Source organism: Equus quagga, chromosome 10 (genome assembly GCF_021613505.1).
Source record: "Equus quagga isolate Etosha38 chromosome 10, UCLA_HA_Equagga_1.0, whole genome shotgun sequence".
NCBI classification, from domain to species: domain Eukaryota; kingdom Metazoa; phylum Chordata; class Mammalia; order Perissodactyla; family Equidae; genus Equus; species Equus quagga.
In genome coordinates, this window is record NC_060276.1 from 111,128,271 (window position 1) to 111,141,475 (window position 13,205).

General features: G+C 39.8%; 1 protein-coding gene across 1 annotated transcript in view; it reads left to right on the plus strand.

Moving 5' to 3' along the window:
* Positions 1–392: 392 nt before the first annotated feature.
* The window catches only part of CLTRN (collectrin, amino acid transport regulator), an 18,437-nt gene continuing 5,624 nt past the window's right edge, over positions 393–13,205 (plus strand). Inside the window, exons 1-3 of the mRNA XM_046672904.1 lie at positions 393–502; positions 1,696–1,809; positions 8,204–8,398. Coding sequence (XP_046528860.1) covers positions 393–502; positions 1,696–1,809; positions 8,204–8,398 — 419 coding nt within the window. The remainder of the gene's footprint in view (positions 503–1,695; positions 1,810–8,203; positions 8,399–13,205) is intronic.

Genomic DNA, 13,205 nt, shown 5'->3' on the forward strand with positions numbered 1-13,205 from the left:
TCTTTCCTTTCTGGCATTGGCTGAGGGCCCTCAGGACGGTCTCCTTGGCACAGGGGTCCGGGGGCTCCTCCGGGGGTGGACCTCGGGAGACGCTCCCTCTGCGCTCAGGAGGATTGATTTTGACGGTGACCGGGCTCCGGACGTGTCGGGGGTTCCGAGCATTCCAAAGCCATCGCTGCCTGAAGCTCTTCTGATTCTCGGACAAATCCAGCCCCATGGAGGTGTGGCGGGGTTGGGTCCGCGTCCAGCGCTCCGGGTGGACGTGGTTGACCGGGCACTGGTCCCAGTGCCGCTGGCTGCCGGCGGGTCTGGGTCGCTGGGACCTGCGATCCGGGGCTGGGGGCGGCTGTGCGGCCTCGGCTGTGCCCAGGTAGCTGCCCAGGTAGCTGCCCATGATCGCGGTGCGGCGGGTCGGGGCCTTCGGCTCCCAGACGTGTCCGAAGTCTTCAGACGCCAAGCGCACAGGCTGGGTGACCGTTGGTACCGGGCGCAAGGACAGCGCGTGGGGTGTCACACGTCCGGGCCCACCGGGCACGGGGTCCCGCACGTGCCAGGCCAGCCCTGCGAACACAGAGAACCCACGCGGGGGGAGGCCGCCTGCTCTCTGAGGACAGGAACGTCCGGCTTCCCACTGTCGGTTCCCAGTGCTTGGCTCTGGGGCTCTGGGCAGAGAGGCCCAGGAGTGCCTTGACTTTTATAGTTGGCAGATAAAGGGAGAAAATATAATAATTTCTACTAGGTCCTGAAAATTACAGAAAATGGACAGTAGGCTGCTCTTTCATTGTGAAAACGAACCTAATGCACTTGAATGCTTTTTTAAGGAAAAACAACAAATTTACTTTTGTTAGTAAAGGTCATTTTTCTAGAATGGTTGCTAATGTCACTTTTTGTAATTTTGCTCTTAAGCAAATGGTGAAAGACGTTCAGGATTTATGTTTTAGCATGATAATGTTCATTTAATGTGGACTCTCCTAGAATTTTCAGCCTTCATACATTTCTTACATTCATATATTGATTGTCTCCAGTCTGAACACTAATCCATTTCTTTCTTGTCATTTCTGCTCATAATCCGTGTACGCAGAGTAGAGTAAGTCACATTTCCCATCTACAGTGGGAAAGCAGGTAACTGGAGAAACAATGTTCAAAGGCCACCGATAAATTAATTATAGCACTTCAGTTTGGAGGTCTGTTTTTGGGCAGGCCGCAATATTACAGTGGGAGAGGGACAGAAATGGTGGCCAACGGAGCAAGCAAGTGTTGAATCAAGTGTGGACAACAGATTTGTCTGGATGTGAGAGGTGGAAGGCTGAATGAGGCAGACGCTAAAAAGAGCTTGATGAGGAAACACAAAAGGCGTCTGTGGTTCAGAGAGGCCAAGTGTTGGGGAAGCAGGAGTGCTATCAGCTGACGGGTGATAGAGAATGAGATCCCTAATGCTCTCTATTGAGTAGTTCTTTATTTTTTCTTGTTTGGTAGATTCCTTATTTAAGGAATGATTCTCAAGTATATGATTTTGAAACAATGGAAATTTCCTATATAATTTTGTTCTCAATAAAACATTTCTTCATAATGGTGGAAATGACTTTTCATACACAGCTAGGACGCCTCTTAGATGGTCATTACACCAGAGTGGATGGCCTAATACAATTTGGTATTATTTATTTATAATGTATTTTTTCTTCCCATCATCTGCAGAATTTCCCACGTCCTACTTTGCAATGTAACTCAGCGGGTGTCATTCTGGTTTGTGGTTACAGACCCTTCGGAAAAGCACACCCTTCCTGCTGTTGAGGTACAGGAAGCCATAAGGTAATCACTGCCTTCTACGGTAAATCCACTAGGTGATTAATTCAGTTATTTTCATAGATATTGAAGAATGCTCTCTCTGCTTCACAATGATTTACTTGTTAAGATGTCAAAGATTTATTTTGTTAGTTTGTATTAGAGATTAGAGTTCATCACTGGTTCTCATCTAGGGGCAATTTTCCCTCCAGGGAGATATTTGGCAATGCCTGGAGACATTATTGTTGTCATAATTGGTGGTGGTGGGGGGAGGGTCACCAGCATCAAGTAGGCAAAAGTTAGGGGTGCTGCTAAATATCCTGCTATGCACAGGGCAGCATTTCATAACAAAGGATTATTCGCCCCCCCCCCCCCCCCCCATTGTCAGTTGTGCTGTGGTTGAGAAACTCTGCTTTAAATATTAGCTAAGAATGTTTAGTACTGTCTTCATTTGTCAAGAACACCGTGTACAGCACTCTTATGTGATGGTTCATCATGTGGATTCTGGAGCCCAAATGCTTAGGTTTGTAATTCCGTTTTGCCTTTTGCTAACTGTTTGAATACAGACAAATTACTTCCCCTCTTTTGCTTTCCTCTTATCATCTGTAAAATGGGAATTTAATCTCTCAGAGTTGTTGAAGAGATGAAATGAATTAATAAATGGAAGGCATTTTGAGGGACAAGTCATACCTTTGACTTTTATTTAAAAAGCAAGAAAAATATTCGCATTTCTTGGATATCTAAGGACTTACCTTCTTTAGTCAATATACAGTCTTTATCTTTAAAAGCTATATTTTTTTAAAAAGGTAAAATCATGACTCTCATACAAATTAAAAATAAATAATATCAAAGATTTTATTATCTCATTAATTAATGAAGAAGCTAGTGACATGTTAAAACTGGTTCAAAGGAGATTTCAGGGAACCATGCATATATAGGAATTGAAGAATGGTGATGTTCATTTGCAAAAAGATGGACCAGTCTTTCCAACAGGCAGTAATCAATCATGTTCCATGAGACACGGTTCACTTGATTTTCTTTGGCAAGAATCATTTACATTATTTCAGTTTTCTACAACTTACAGATTTGCAAGATAACTCAAAGACAATAGAAAGTGGAAATTGTCCAGAAAGTTACTCTCGCCAGACACTCAGTAATATTTTTTACCCATTTCAAGTTTTATACAGTTTTTCCTGACAGTTCTCCTCCTCCTTTCCTTGTGATCATAACAAACTTTCAAAAGTGAAATGTATTCTTTACTTTAAAGAAGCAGAAGGATGCAATTTGTTTTTATTTCAATGGCTGTGCACTTTATGCATGTCAAAACTTCAAATCCCACACATGATTGATATTGGGCAAAGGTATATTGGATGAGTTCAGGAAACAAACTATTTCCCAAAAAAGAAAGAATGAAACAAAGGAACTCTCCTCACAAAGGATTTATAAGTTACTGAAATGCATATTGTTCTCTTTACCAAGGAGAAATATCTAGTGAAAGAACTCATTTGCTCTCTGTAAAATATTAACACTGAAGATAATGAGTATATAATCAAATGCCAAAGGTTTTTGTGTGAACGATCATTCTATTTCCCTTGCTGAAGCAAAGATCTATACGAATGGAAAATGATTTAATCTGCTTTAACAAGAAGGTTCGAACTAAGTTGTTTCTGCACTTTTGCCACTAAGAATACTAAGACCCACCACTTAGAGAGTAAGAATGAGGAATATTGTATTTCATGTGAAAAGAGATTTTATGCAAACCATGTGATCTGGGAGGGCTACAAGGAAAATGAAGGCACTGTGGTTAAACCAGGCTTCAGTTAATGTGAGAAGGAAGAGTGACCTTCTTCACTCTTGAAGGTGTGAAGGTCAAGGATGTAGATGGATATGTTCACAACAAACTGTCTATTTGAAAGGTCCTAGCAGGAGAAGCTATGAGGGAGTGAGGATGGCCAATAGAATGAGAATTTATGTCAGGGAATGGGTAGGGTTCATCAGGATTGTATGAAAGTAAAGGAAACACCACCAAGAGGGAAGAAAGAGTGAAGAGAAAGGAGATGGTAGCTAGAGGGCAGGTAATAGGAGTTTCAAGGTTGAAGAATCTACGTGGTTGGGCAAAATAATAGTAGTTTCACCAAATATTTGCATAAGACTTTCTGGTTCACAAGATGTGTTCTTATGCATCTGTGGCATTTAATATCAACGCCAATCATTTTTAAGTAATTATTACTATCCCTGGCTTATAAATGAGGAAATAGAGGCTGAGAGAGATTAACTGATTCGCTAAGGCTGCCATGCTAGAAAAATAAAGAGTGCAGACTTGAACCCAGGCATGCTGCCACCATATCCAGTGAGTATTTTTCTCTCTGCTAGAGTGTCCACACCTACGGAATGAGGGGAGACAAAGACCAACCAGTTCTAAGATGTCTGTTTTAGCTCTGTTGTGAGGGCCTCGATTTAGTCAAGGCCAGTCTTGGCTGGAAGATAGCCATGGCGATTGACACCTACTGGGGATTTCAGTGGTGGATGGAGATTCAGTTTGTACTGAACGTTCATTTTACTCTGAGTCATACCTTAGTAATAGGGTTCATTGTTTTGTGGGAAGGTTTGTGTCCCCAGATTATCAATATTAAATTATGAAAAAAGAAAACATTCCATGGTTTGATAAAAATTACATTGAAATTACCCCCTGCTGTAGGTTGTCTGGCTGGGATTCTCCTTCACATTCATGAATAATCATGCCTCAGCACAGATTTCTGTTTGCTAAAGGAGGTCTTTCCTGATAGCCTGGTGCTGGTCTGCAGAGGTTCTCAAGCCATCACTATCGTTCAAGACCTGCACTGTCCAATGCAGTCAGCCACATGTGGCTATCGAGCACTTGGAAGGTTGCCAGTCCAAGATTAAATATGCTCTAAGTGTGAAGTACACACTGAATTTAAAAGACTCAGTACAAAACGAAATGTGAGCCAACTCAATATTGAGGATATGTTGAAATTATATTTTCTTCAATCTATTGAGGCAAAAGTATACCATTAAAATTAATTTTACCTGACCCATTTATGATAAAAACCCTCAGTAAAATGGGTATAGAAGGAAAGTACCTCAACATAATAAAGGCCATATATGACAGACCCACAGCCAACATCATACTCAATGGACAAAAGCTGAAAGCCATCCCTCTGAGGACAGGAACAAGACAAGGGTGCCCACTTTCACCACTCCTATTCAACATAGTACTGGAGGTGCTGGCCAGAGCAATTCAGCAGGAAAAAAAAATAAAAGGAATCCAAGTAGGTAACGAAGAAGTAAAACTCGCGTTGTTTGCAGACGACATGATCTTATACATAGAAAACCCCAAAGAATCCACAGAAAAACTATGAGAAATAATCAACAACTACAGCAAAGTAGCAGGGTATAAAATTAACGTGCATAAATCAGTAGCATTTCTATACACTAACAATAAACTAACAGAAAAAGAACTCAAGAACTCTATCCCATTCACAATCGCAACAAAAAGAATAAAATACCTTGGGATAAACTTAACCAAGGAAGTGAAGGATCTATACAATGAAAACTACAAGACTTTCTTGAAAGAAATAGGCGATGACATAAAGAGATGGAAAAACATTCCTTGCACATGGATTGGAAGAATAAACATAGTTAAAATGTCCATACTACCTAAAGCAATATACAGATTCAATGCTATCCCAATCAGAATCCCAAGAACATTCTTCACAGAAATTGAACAAACAATCCTAAAATTCATATGGGGGAACAAAAGACCACGAATTGCTAAAGCAATCTTGAGCAAGAAAAACAAAGCCGGCGGAATCACAATCCCCGATTTCAAAACATACTACAAAGCTACAGTGATCAGAACAGCATGGTACTGGTACAAAAACAGGTCCACAGATCAATGGAACAGAATTGAAAGCCCAGAGATAAAACCACACATCTACGGACAGCTAATCTTCGACAAAGGAGCAGAGGGCCTACAATGGAGAAAAGAAAGTCTCTTCAACAAATGGTGCTGGGAAAACTGGACAGCCACATGCAAAAGATTGAAAATCGACCATTCTTTTTCACCACACACCAAAATAAACTCAAAATGGATCAAAGACCTAAAGATTAGGCCTGAGACAATAAGTCTTTTGGAAGAGAATATAGGCAGTACACTCTTTGACATCAGTTTCAAAAGAATCTTTTCGGACACTGTAACTCCTCAGTTGAGGGAAACAATAGAAAGAATAAACAAATGGGACTTCATCAGACTAAAGAGCTTCTTCAAGGCAAGGGAAAACAGAATTGAAACAAAAAAACAGCTCACTAATTGGGAAAAAATATTTACAAGCCACTTATCCGACAAAGGGTTAATCTCCATAATATACAAAGAACTCACACTGCTTAACAACAAAAAAACAAACAACCCGATCAAAAAATGGGCAGAGGACATGAACAGACATTTCTCAAAAGAAGATATGAATATGGCCAATAGACACATGAAAAGATGTTCATCATCGCTAATCATCAGGGAAATGCAAATCAAAACTACACTAAGATATCACCTTACCCCCGTTAGATTGGCAAAAACATCCAAAACCAAGAACGACAAATGTTGGAGAGGTTGTGGAGAAAGAGGAACCCTCATACACTGTTGGTGGGAATGCAAACTGGTACAGCCACTATGGAAAACAGTATGGAGATTTCTCAAAAAGTTAAAAATAGAAATACCCTATGACCCAGCCATCCCATTACTGGGTATCTATCCTAAGAACCTGATATCAGAAATCTCAAGAGTCCGTTGCACCCCTATGTTCATCGCAGCATTATTTACAATAGCCAAGACGTGGAACCAGCCTACATGCCCAGAAACTGATGATTGGATAAAGAAGATGTGGTATATATACACAATGGAATACTACTCAGCCATAAAAAAAGACGAAATTGGCCCATTCACAACAATGTGGATGGACCTCGAGGGCATTATGTTAAGCGAAATAAGTCAGACAGAGAAAGACGAACTCTATATGACTCCACTCATAGGTGGAAATTAGTATATTGAGAAGGAGATCTGATCGGTGGTTACCAGGGAAAAGGGGGGGTGGGGGGAGGGTACGGAGGGGGAAGTGGTGTACCCACAACATGACTAACAAAAATGTACAACTGAAATCTCACAAGCTTGTAATCCATCATAACATTAATAAAAAAAAAAAATTAATTTTACCTGTTTCTTTTTACTTTTTAAAAAAATGGCAGTGCCCAGAAAATTTTAAGCCACACATGAGGCTCACATTGTATTTCTCTTTCCCAGTGCTGCCCTAGAGGTGGATGAAGTCAGCCTATCTAGTGGGGATTCAGTAAAGGCCATACAATAGCTCTAAGAAGTCTCCTCACCCAATTTGCAAATTCCAGTTAGAAATTCACTTATTTGGTTTCAGTCAAATAAGTCTTTGCTACCAAGCCCTCCCTAACTGCCACCACCACCCAAATGCAGATTTTCCCCAGGAAAAATAACACATTTACCTTTATATTTTTCTAGACTTTTGGACTCCTAAAGCACAATTTACTTTAGTCATATGGAACTGCTTGCAGTTTACTGAACAAATCATACTATACCATGTCTCCATTCCTGTGCTCACTACACACTCTGGTCTAAAGAACTCCTACTTGTCCCTCAAAACACAGCTCGAAAGTTGCCTTCTCAGGAAAGCAGCCCTGACTTCTCACTGGGATGTACTCACCCTTCTGCTGTGCTCCCACTGTGCCCATATTTGCCTCTTTCATAGGACACTTTGCACTGCACTGTGATTGTGGAGGGACCGATCTGCCATCCTTCTAGACTGTAGGCTCCTTGGTGTTTTTATTTCACTTTGTATCTCTAGCACCTAGCACACTATCTGGTACTTAGCAAATTTTCAGCAAATATTTGTTGAATTAATAAAAAAAAGATCAAATTGATGGATTTGCAGCTGCTCCTGGCTTCCTGTTTTCTTTTCTGCTCCTGATTTTCTTTTCTTCTCATGCTTATTGCCCACTTTTTACATATTATTTTATTTTTTCTGCCTGTTGGTATTTATGTAAGTCACTTTCAATAGAGTTCTGTCATTTAAATCTAGATGCTACCTCTCAGGAAATAAAACATGGTGGGCAGAGCTCAAAGCTCAGGATTTCCGGTTACTTCTAGGACATTCGCAACATGGAGGGCAGTGGTGCATAGACGAGCATCTCTCTGGAAGCAACTTATGAAAAGAAAACCACAGTGTGATTGCCCTCATCGAACTGTCTATTCAACCTGAAGCCTCCTGCTAGGGGGAGCTCTGTTTATAGGGATAGTTATAATCATGGAGAGAGAGGCCTGTGCCTTCTGTTTCTAACGTTTTTTTTTCTGTCTTGTTTGTTTTTAATCATCATTGTATTTTAGGATGAATAGGAACCGGATCAACAATGCCTTCTTTTTGAATGACCAGACTCTGGAATTTTTAAAAATTCCTTCCACTCTTATACCACCCACTGACCCACCTGTGCCCATCTGGATTATTATATTTGGTGTGATATTTTGCATCGTCATAGTTGCAATTATACTATTGATTTTATCAGGAATCAGGCAACGTAGAAGGTAAGATATTTAAAGGGAGTAATTTAAAGGGTGTTTTCCTATTTATTCATGGCTTGGAAAAATAAGGAGAGGATTTTTTTCCCCTAGCTGAAGATAATACCTTAAATCTGAAACTTTGAAAAAGTTGATGATTTTCAAAATATCACTTATGCTCTTGTTTTTAGAGACTTTTTGGAGTCCAATGTCCCTTACTTGACTATGGCTCCTTCCATTACTATCTTTCACTCTCTTCTACACCATATGAATGTTTCATATTCAGAGTTGATTTTAATACTTGTGTTATGATTTTGTAAACTGGATATACAGAGTTAAGCTGACTTTTCAGGTAGGCAGAGTTAATCTTTGATAGTCATCCACTTCCAAATGTTAGCAGCTCCATAGTCATTTCCATGCCTCTCCACCTTGGCCTGCCTCCTCTTGGCCCAGTACATGCAGCCGCCATCTTGCCCCAGGTACTTTTGTGCTGTTTTATACTTCCCTCCCTTTGATGGTTGCTCATCTTCTAGTCCCTATGACATTATACAGAACCATGTTCCTCAAAGTGGCCTTTGAATCAACTCCCTGCATCAGATCACTTAGAACACTTGTTTAAAATGTTCGTTCCTTTCCCCTACTACAGACCCACTAAATTAAAATTTCTAAAGGGGATGCATTTTAATAAATATCCAGGTTATTCTAATTCACTTAGTTTGAAAGCTTCCAATTTAACTCCTTACCTATAGATTCCCACTCCTCAAGTTCATTTACGTGGATTCTGGGGCACTTGTGAACTTTGCTGTCTAAATTATTGATATTACTTCAAGAGAGAATTTCAGATCAGTGGAAGAGTTACTAAGGTAGTGAGGCAAGAGGAGAGGAGACAGGCAGGGTTTCTCAGTGCAGTGAAAGGAGAAAATAATTTTGTTGGCAAGTAGCTCTGATCCAGAGGGGAAGTGGAAAGAGTCCTCAGCTCTTCACTAGACGTTTTGATGCTTCTAAACCTCCCCTTCTGATGCCAAGGGAGATGAATTCTGGTAAGTGGGAATCACAGGGCCATGCATTGGTTTTCAAAAGTGTTGGTGCCCACATGGAAGATATGGGGTGTGTCTGGCCTAGTCTGTGTTCAATTAAATGTTTCTCCTGAGGTTTACTACTTCCTGTATGGTTCACCCTAGTTACTAGCAGAAGGTAATCATTTTAAATTTGGGGCTTTGTAATTTTTTTCACAAATGATAAGTGAAACTCTATGGAATAAATAAAATTTATGTCTAGTCCCTGAGTTAAACTCAAAGATTAAGATCAAGTTGTACTTGCTTGATTTTCTTGATTTTGGCTTGACATGTAATGCAAAGAGACTTGGTACAAATTGTTAATTTGTTTTGGTATTTTTTTTAAGAATATTAAGAAATATTCTCTTATAGTATTTGAATATCTGTGTTTAATATTTTAAAGTTTTGTATTAATCCTAAAATGCTATGATTCTGCAGTTTCTATTGATTGTAACCTTTGTGAATTCACTTTATCTCTGTAGTTCCCAATTTTCTCACTAGTACGATATAACTACGAAGTTAGAAGAATGGGCTCTGGAAATAGACTGCTTAGATCCAAAGTATTTATCTCCTAGATTCTACTCTTGGGTATAATCCATTAACTGTATGGATATCAGGAAGCACAGGCAATGAGTCAGGGAAACGAAACTCAGGAGAATATGGTTTGTGGTGCTAGAGTCAAGTTGGTTAATTTTTTCTTTGCTGTCTGTGCATAGATAGCTTTGCTAGAGCGACAGCAAAGTATAAGGGAAATAATTAACTTGGTGGGCTAAAAAGAGTTAGTACAGTAGAGTGCTTAGAGTGGCGCCTGGCACACAGTGAATGCTCAGTAAGTGTTAGCTCTTACTATTACTTTGTTATCTTGCCATTTGCTGGTCTTTCAGCTAGTTTGTGCTGGGATCAGCTATCTCTTTCCTTCTGAGTAGATTCTGCAGTAACACGATAATTGGGTGTGTAGCATCATAATCTGTTGCCCAGGAAGAGTGAGGCTGTTGTCACAACCTTGCCTTCATAAATTCATTTCATATTCAAACTAGAAAAACAGATAGACAGATCTCTTGTGTAAACCTGGAGGGCATCAATAATTAGCAAATATAGTCAGGACAATTATGACAACCTTTTGAAGATAAATTGATTTGTCATGTTTTAAGTTTGATACAGTCTGCAGTGGGTTTTTCTTGGGCAAAGTATTGCTTCAAAGGTGAGGAGAGGGTGCAGTTTAAAGTGAGGCGAGTCCTGATAATTGTGATGAAATCCCTTTCTAATCATGGAAAAGATAGCAGTTGCCCCAAAGTCTTTAGTCTTGGGCAAGACAAAGATTTGTTCAGCAATCCAATGCATACACATTAGATAATAATGAGCATAGTTTGCATGATACAAAATCTTAAACTTAGAAGATCAGGAAGGACTATGGGGTCATAAAAAGTCACCATTCTGCTTCTATGGAAAAGAGTGCCAGTATTATCTAACATATATGCATATTTATTTATTTATTTATTTTTGGTGAGGAAGATTGGCCCTGAGCTAATATCTGTTGCCAGTCTTCCTCTTTTTGCTTGAGGAAGATTGTCACTAAGCTAACATCTGTACCGATCTTCCTCTATTTTGTATATGGGATGCTGCCACAGCATGGCTTGATGAGTGGTGTGTAGGTTCACACCCAGGATCCGAACCCGTGAACCCTGGGATGCTGAAGCAGAGTGTGCAAACTTAACCACTACACCACCGGGCCAGCCCCAAATATTTAAACTTACTATTGAGGAAATTTCTCAAGTAAAACTTTAATAGTTCTATAAACTGTGTCACTAACAGTGTTACACTGATCATTCAGAGCCATGGGTAGAAAGTATGCAGTTATTGGAGCCCAAACTAGGTGAACTCAAATACCAGCTATACTCTTTAGCTGATTGACCTTGGTTGAGTCATCTAATTTCCATGAGTCCATTTCTCCATCTGTAATATGGAGATAATATCTCACAGGGCTTCCTTGAGGATTAGATGAGATAAATGTGTATAAAGTAGCTAGGGTATAGTATGCACTAAATAATCAGTAATTATTATCCAAGATCAGCTTAACCCATTTCTGTGATTAAGGGATACTGGAAAAGGATAACTTTTCTATCCAGATATTGCCACCATATTGTAGAAAATTTTCCATGGCTCATTACTTGGGATTTTTTTAGTCAACAAACGCCTATTTTAAAAGGCAAATGGTCTTATTAGGTCTGCTGTTTACTATAACAGTGGTTAACCAGCTCTCTAAAAAATATACCCTGGTTTGTAGCATTTGTCAATTTCCTATCAAGTATGAAATTTCTGAATATTTAAGTCACCCCTTGCAAGCCTGTAACAGCCAGCTTCAACACACTATTGCCACTGCCATCTCCTTTTGAAATAGTTTGAGGAGGCTGCTTCTCTATTATCATCTAGTTGCGAATAGTTTGTGGAAGAGAGAGATTTGTTGAAAGGAAAAGATGGAGAAGTGATTTTTATTTTTTTTAACTTTTGGGCGACAATTAGGGAGCTGGGTAGGTTGGAAGGCAACCAGGATGAACTGCATACACTTCACAATGATGTCTGTACTAGATCTGTGCCTAGCCCAGCCCAGAACTACGTGTTTTAGTTCTCTGGTCAGCTTTATGGTGATGGTGATGACGATGATGGTGATAGTGATGGTGGATGATGACAAGGGCAATCATGGTTATAATGGTGAGGGTGATGTGATAATGGCAATGGTGATTAAGTTGATAATGTGATGTGTGTTTTAGTAGAAAGAGCTCTAGATCAATACTCTTGGTTTTGGTTTCCAGTCTTAGGCCCGGGCATTTACTAGCTGAGTGATCTTGAGAAGGTTGCATATGGAAAATGAGGATAATAATATTTTCTTAAATAGTTATGTTGATGAGAAGACAAAATTAGAGAATACACACAAGTGCTTTATACACTGGAAAGTGTCATATCAATGGAAGTTACTAGCATTACCATCAAAAAGCAGTTACAAAGTGCTGATTCTATGTAACCTTGCACTTTGTGCCATGAAAGGAGAGTCGCACATACAGCACAATTTCAGACTTGCATTTGCATAGTAGAATTGATTTAAGAATCCCATATATAAATAGACTGTTATAACGTTAGGATCTTAGGAAGCAACCTTAACGATGAACTAAGTCCATCTCTCCAAAAACCAAGCCTCAGAGGTAAAAATATCCTATTCCTTTATTGACCATCCATTCTGTGATAGGAGCTATAGTACATACCGTGGAAGAGACATATATAGATAAATAGACATATATAGATAGAGATATATAGACATAGATAGGATGGTCCCTGCCTAAAGGAGATTAAAATCTTGTAGTTGGTAACAAAGCCAAGTCAAGGACTCAGGACACAGAAACCTAGCTAATGCTCACAGTTGAGTAGAGTAATTAATAAATTCACTTGGTTTATTTCTGGTTATATTTCTATTCCCATAAGGTCAATAGTAAACAGAAGTGAATTTGGATTTCTACAAATCTTGCTTTTCACACAAGGGGATGGGACTCAGCTGACATTTTCATATACTGAAACTTCATGTTCTTATATAAACCTTAATTAGGGGCCAGCCCCATGGCTGAGTGGTTTAAGTTCCAGTGCTCCGCTTCCGCGGCCCAGGGTTTTGCTGGTTCGGATCCTGGGCGCAGACATGGCATCACTCATCAAGCCATGCTGAGGCAGTGTCCCACATAGCACAACCAGAAGGACCTACAACTAGAATATACAACTATGTACGGGGGGGGGGG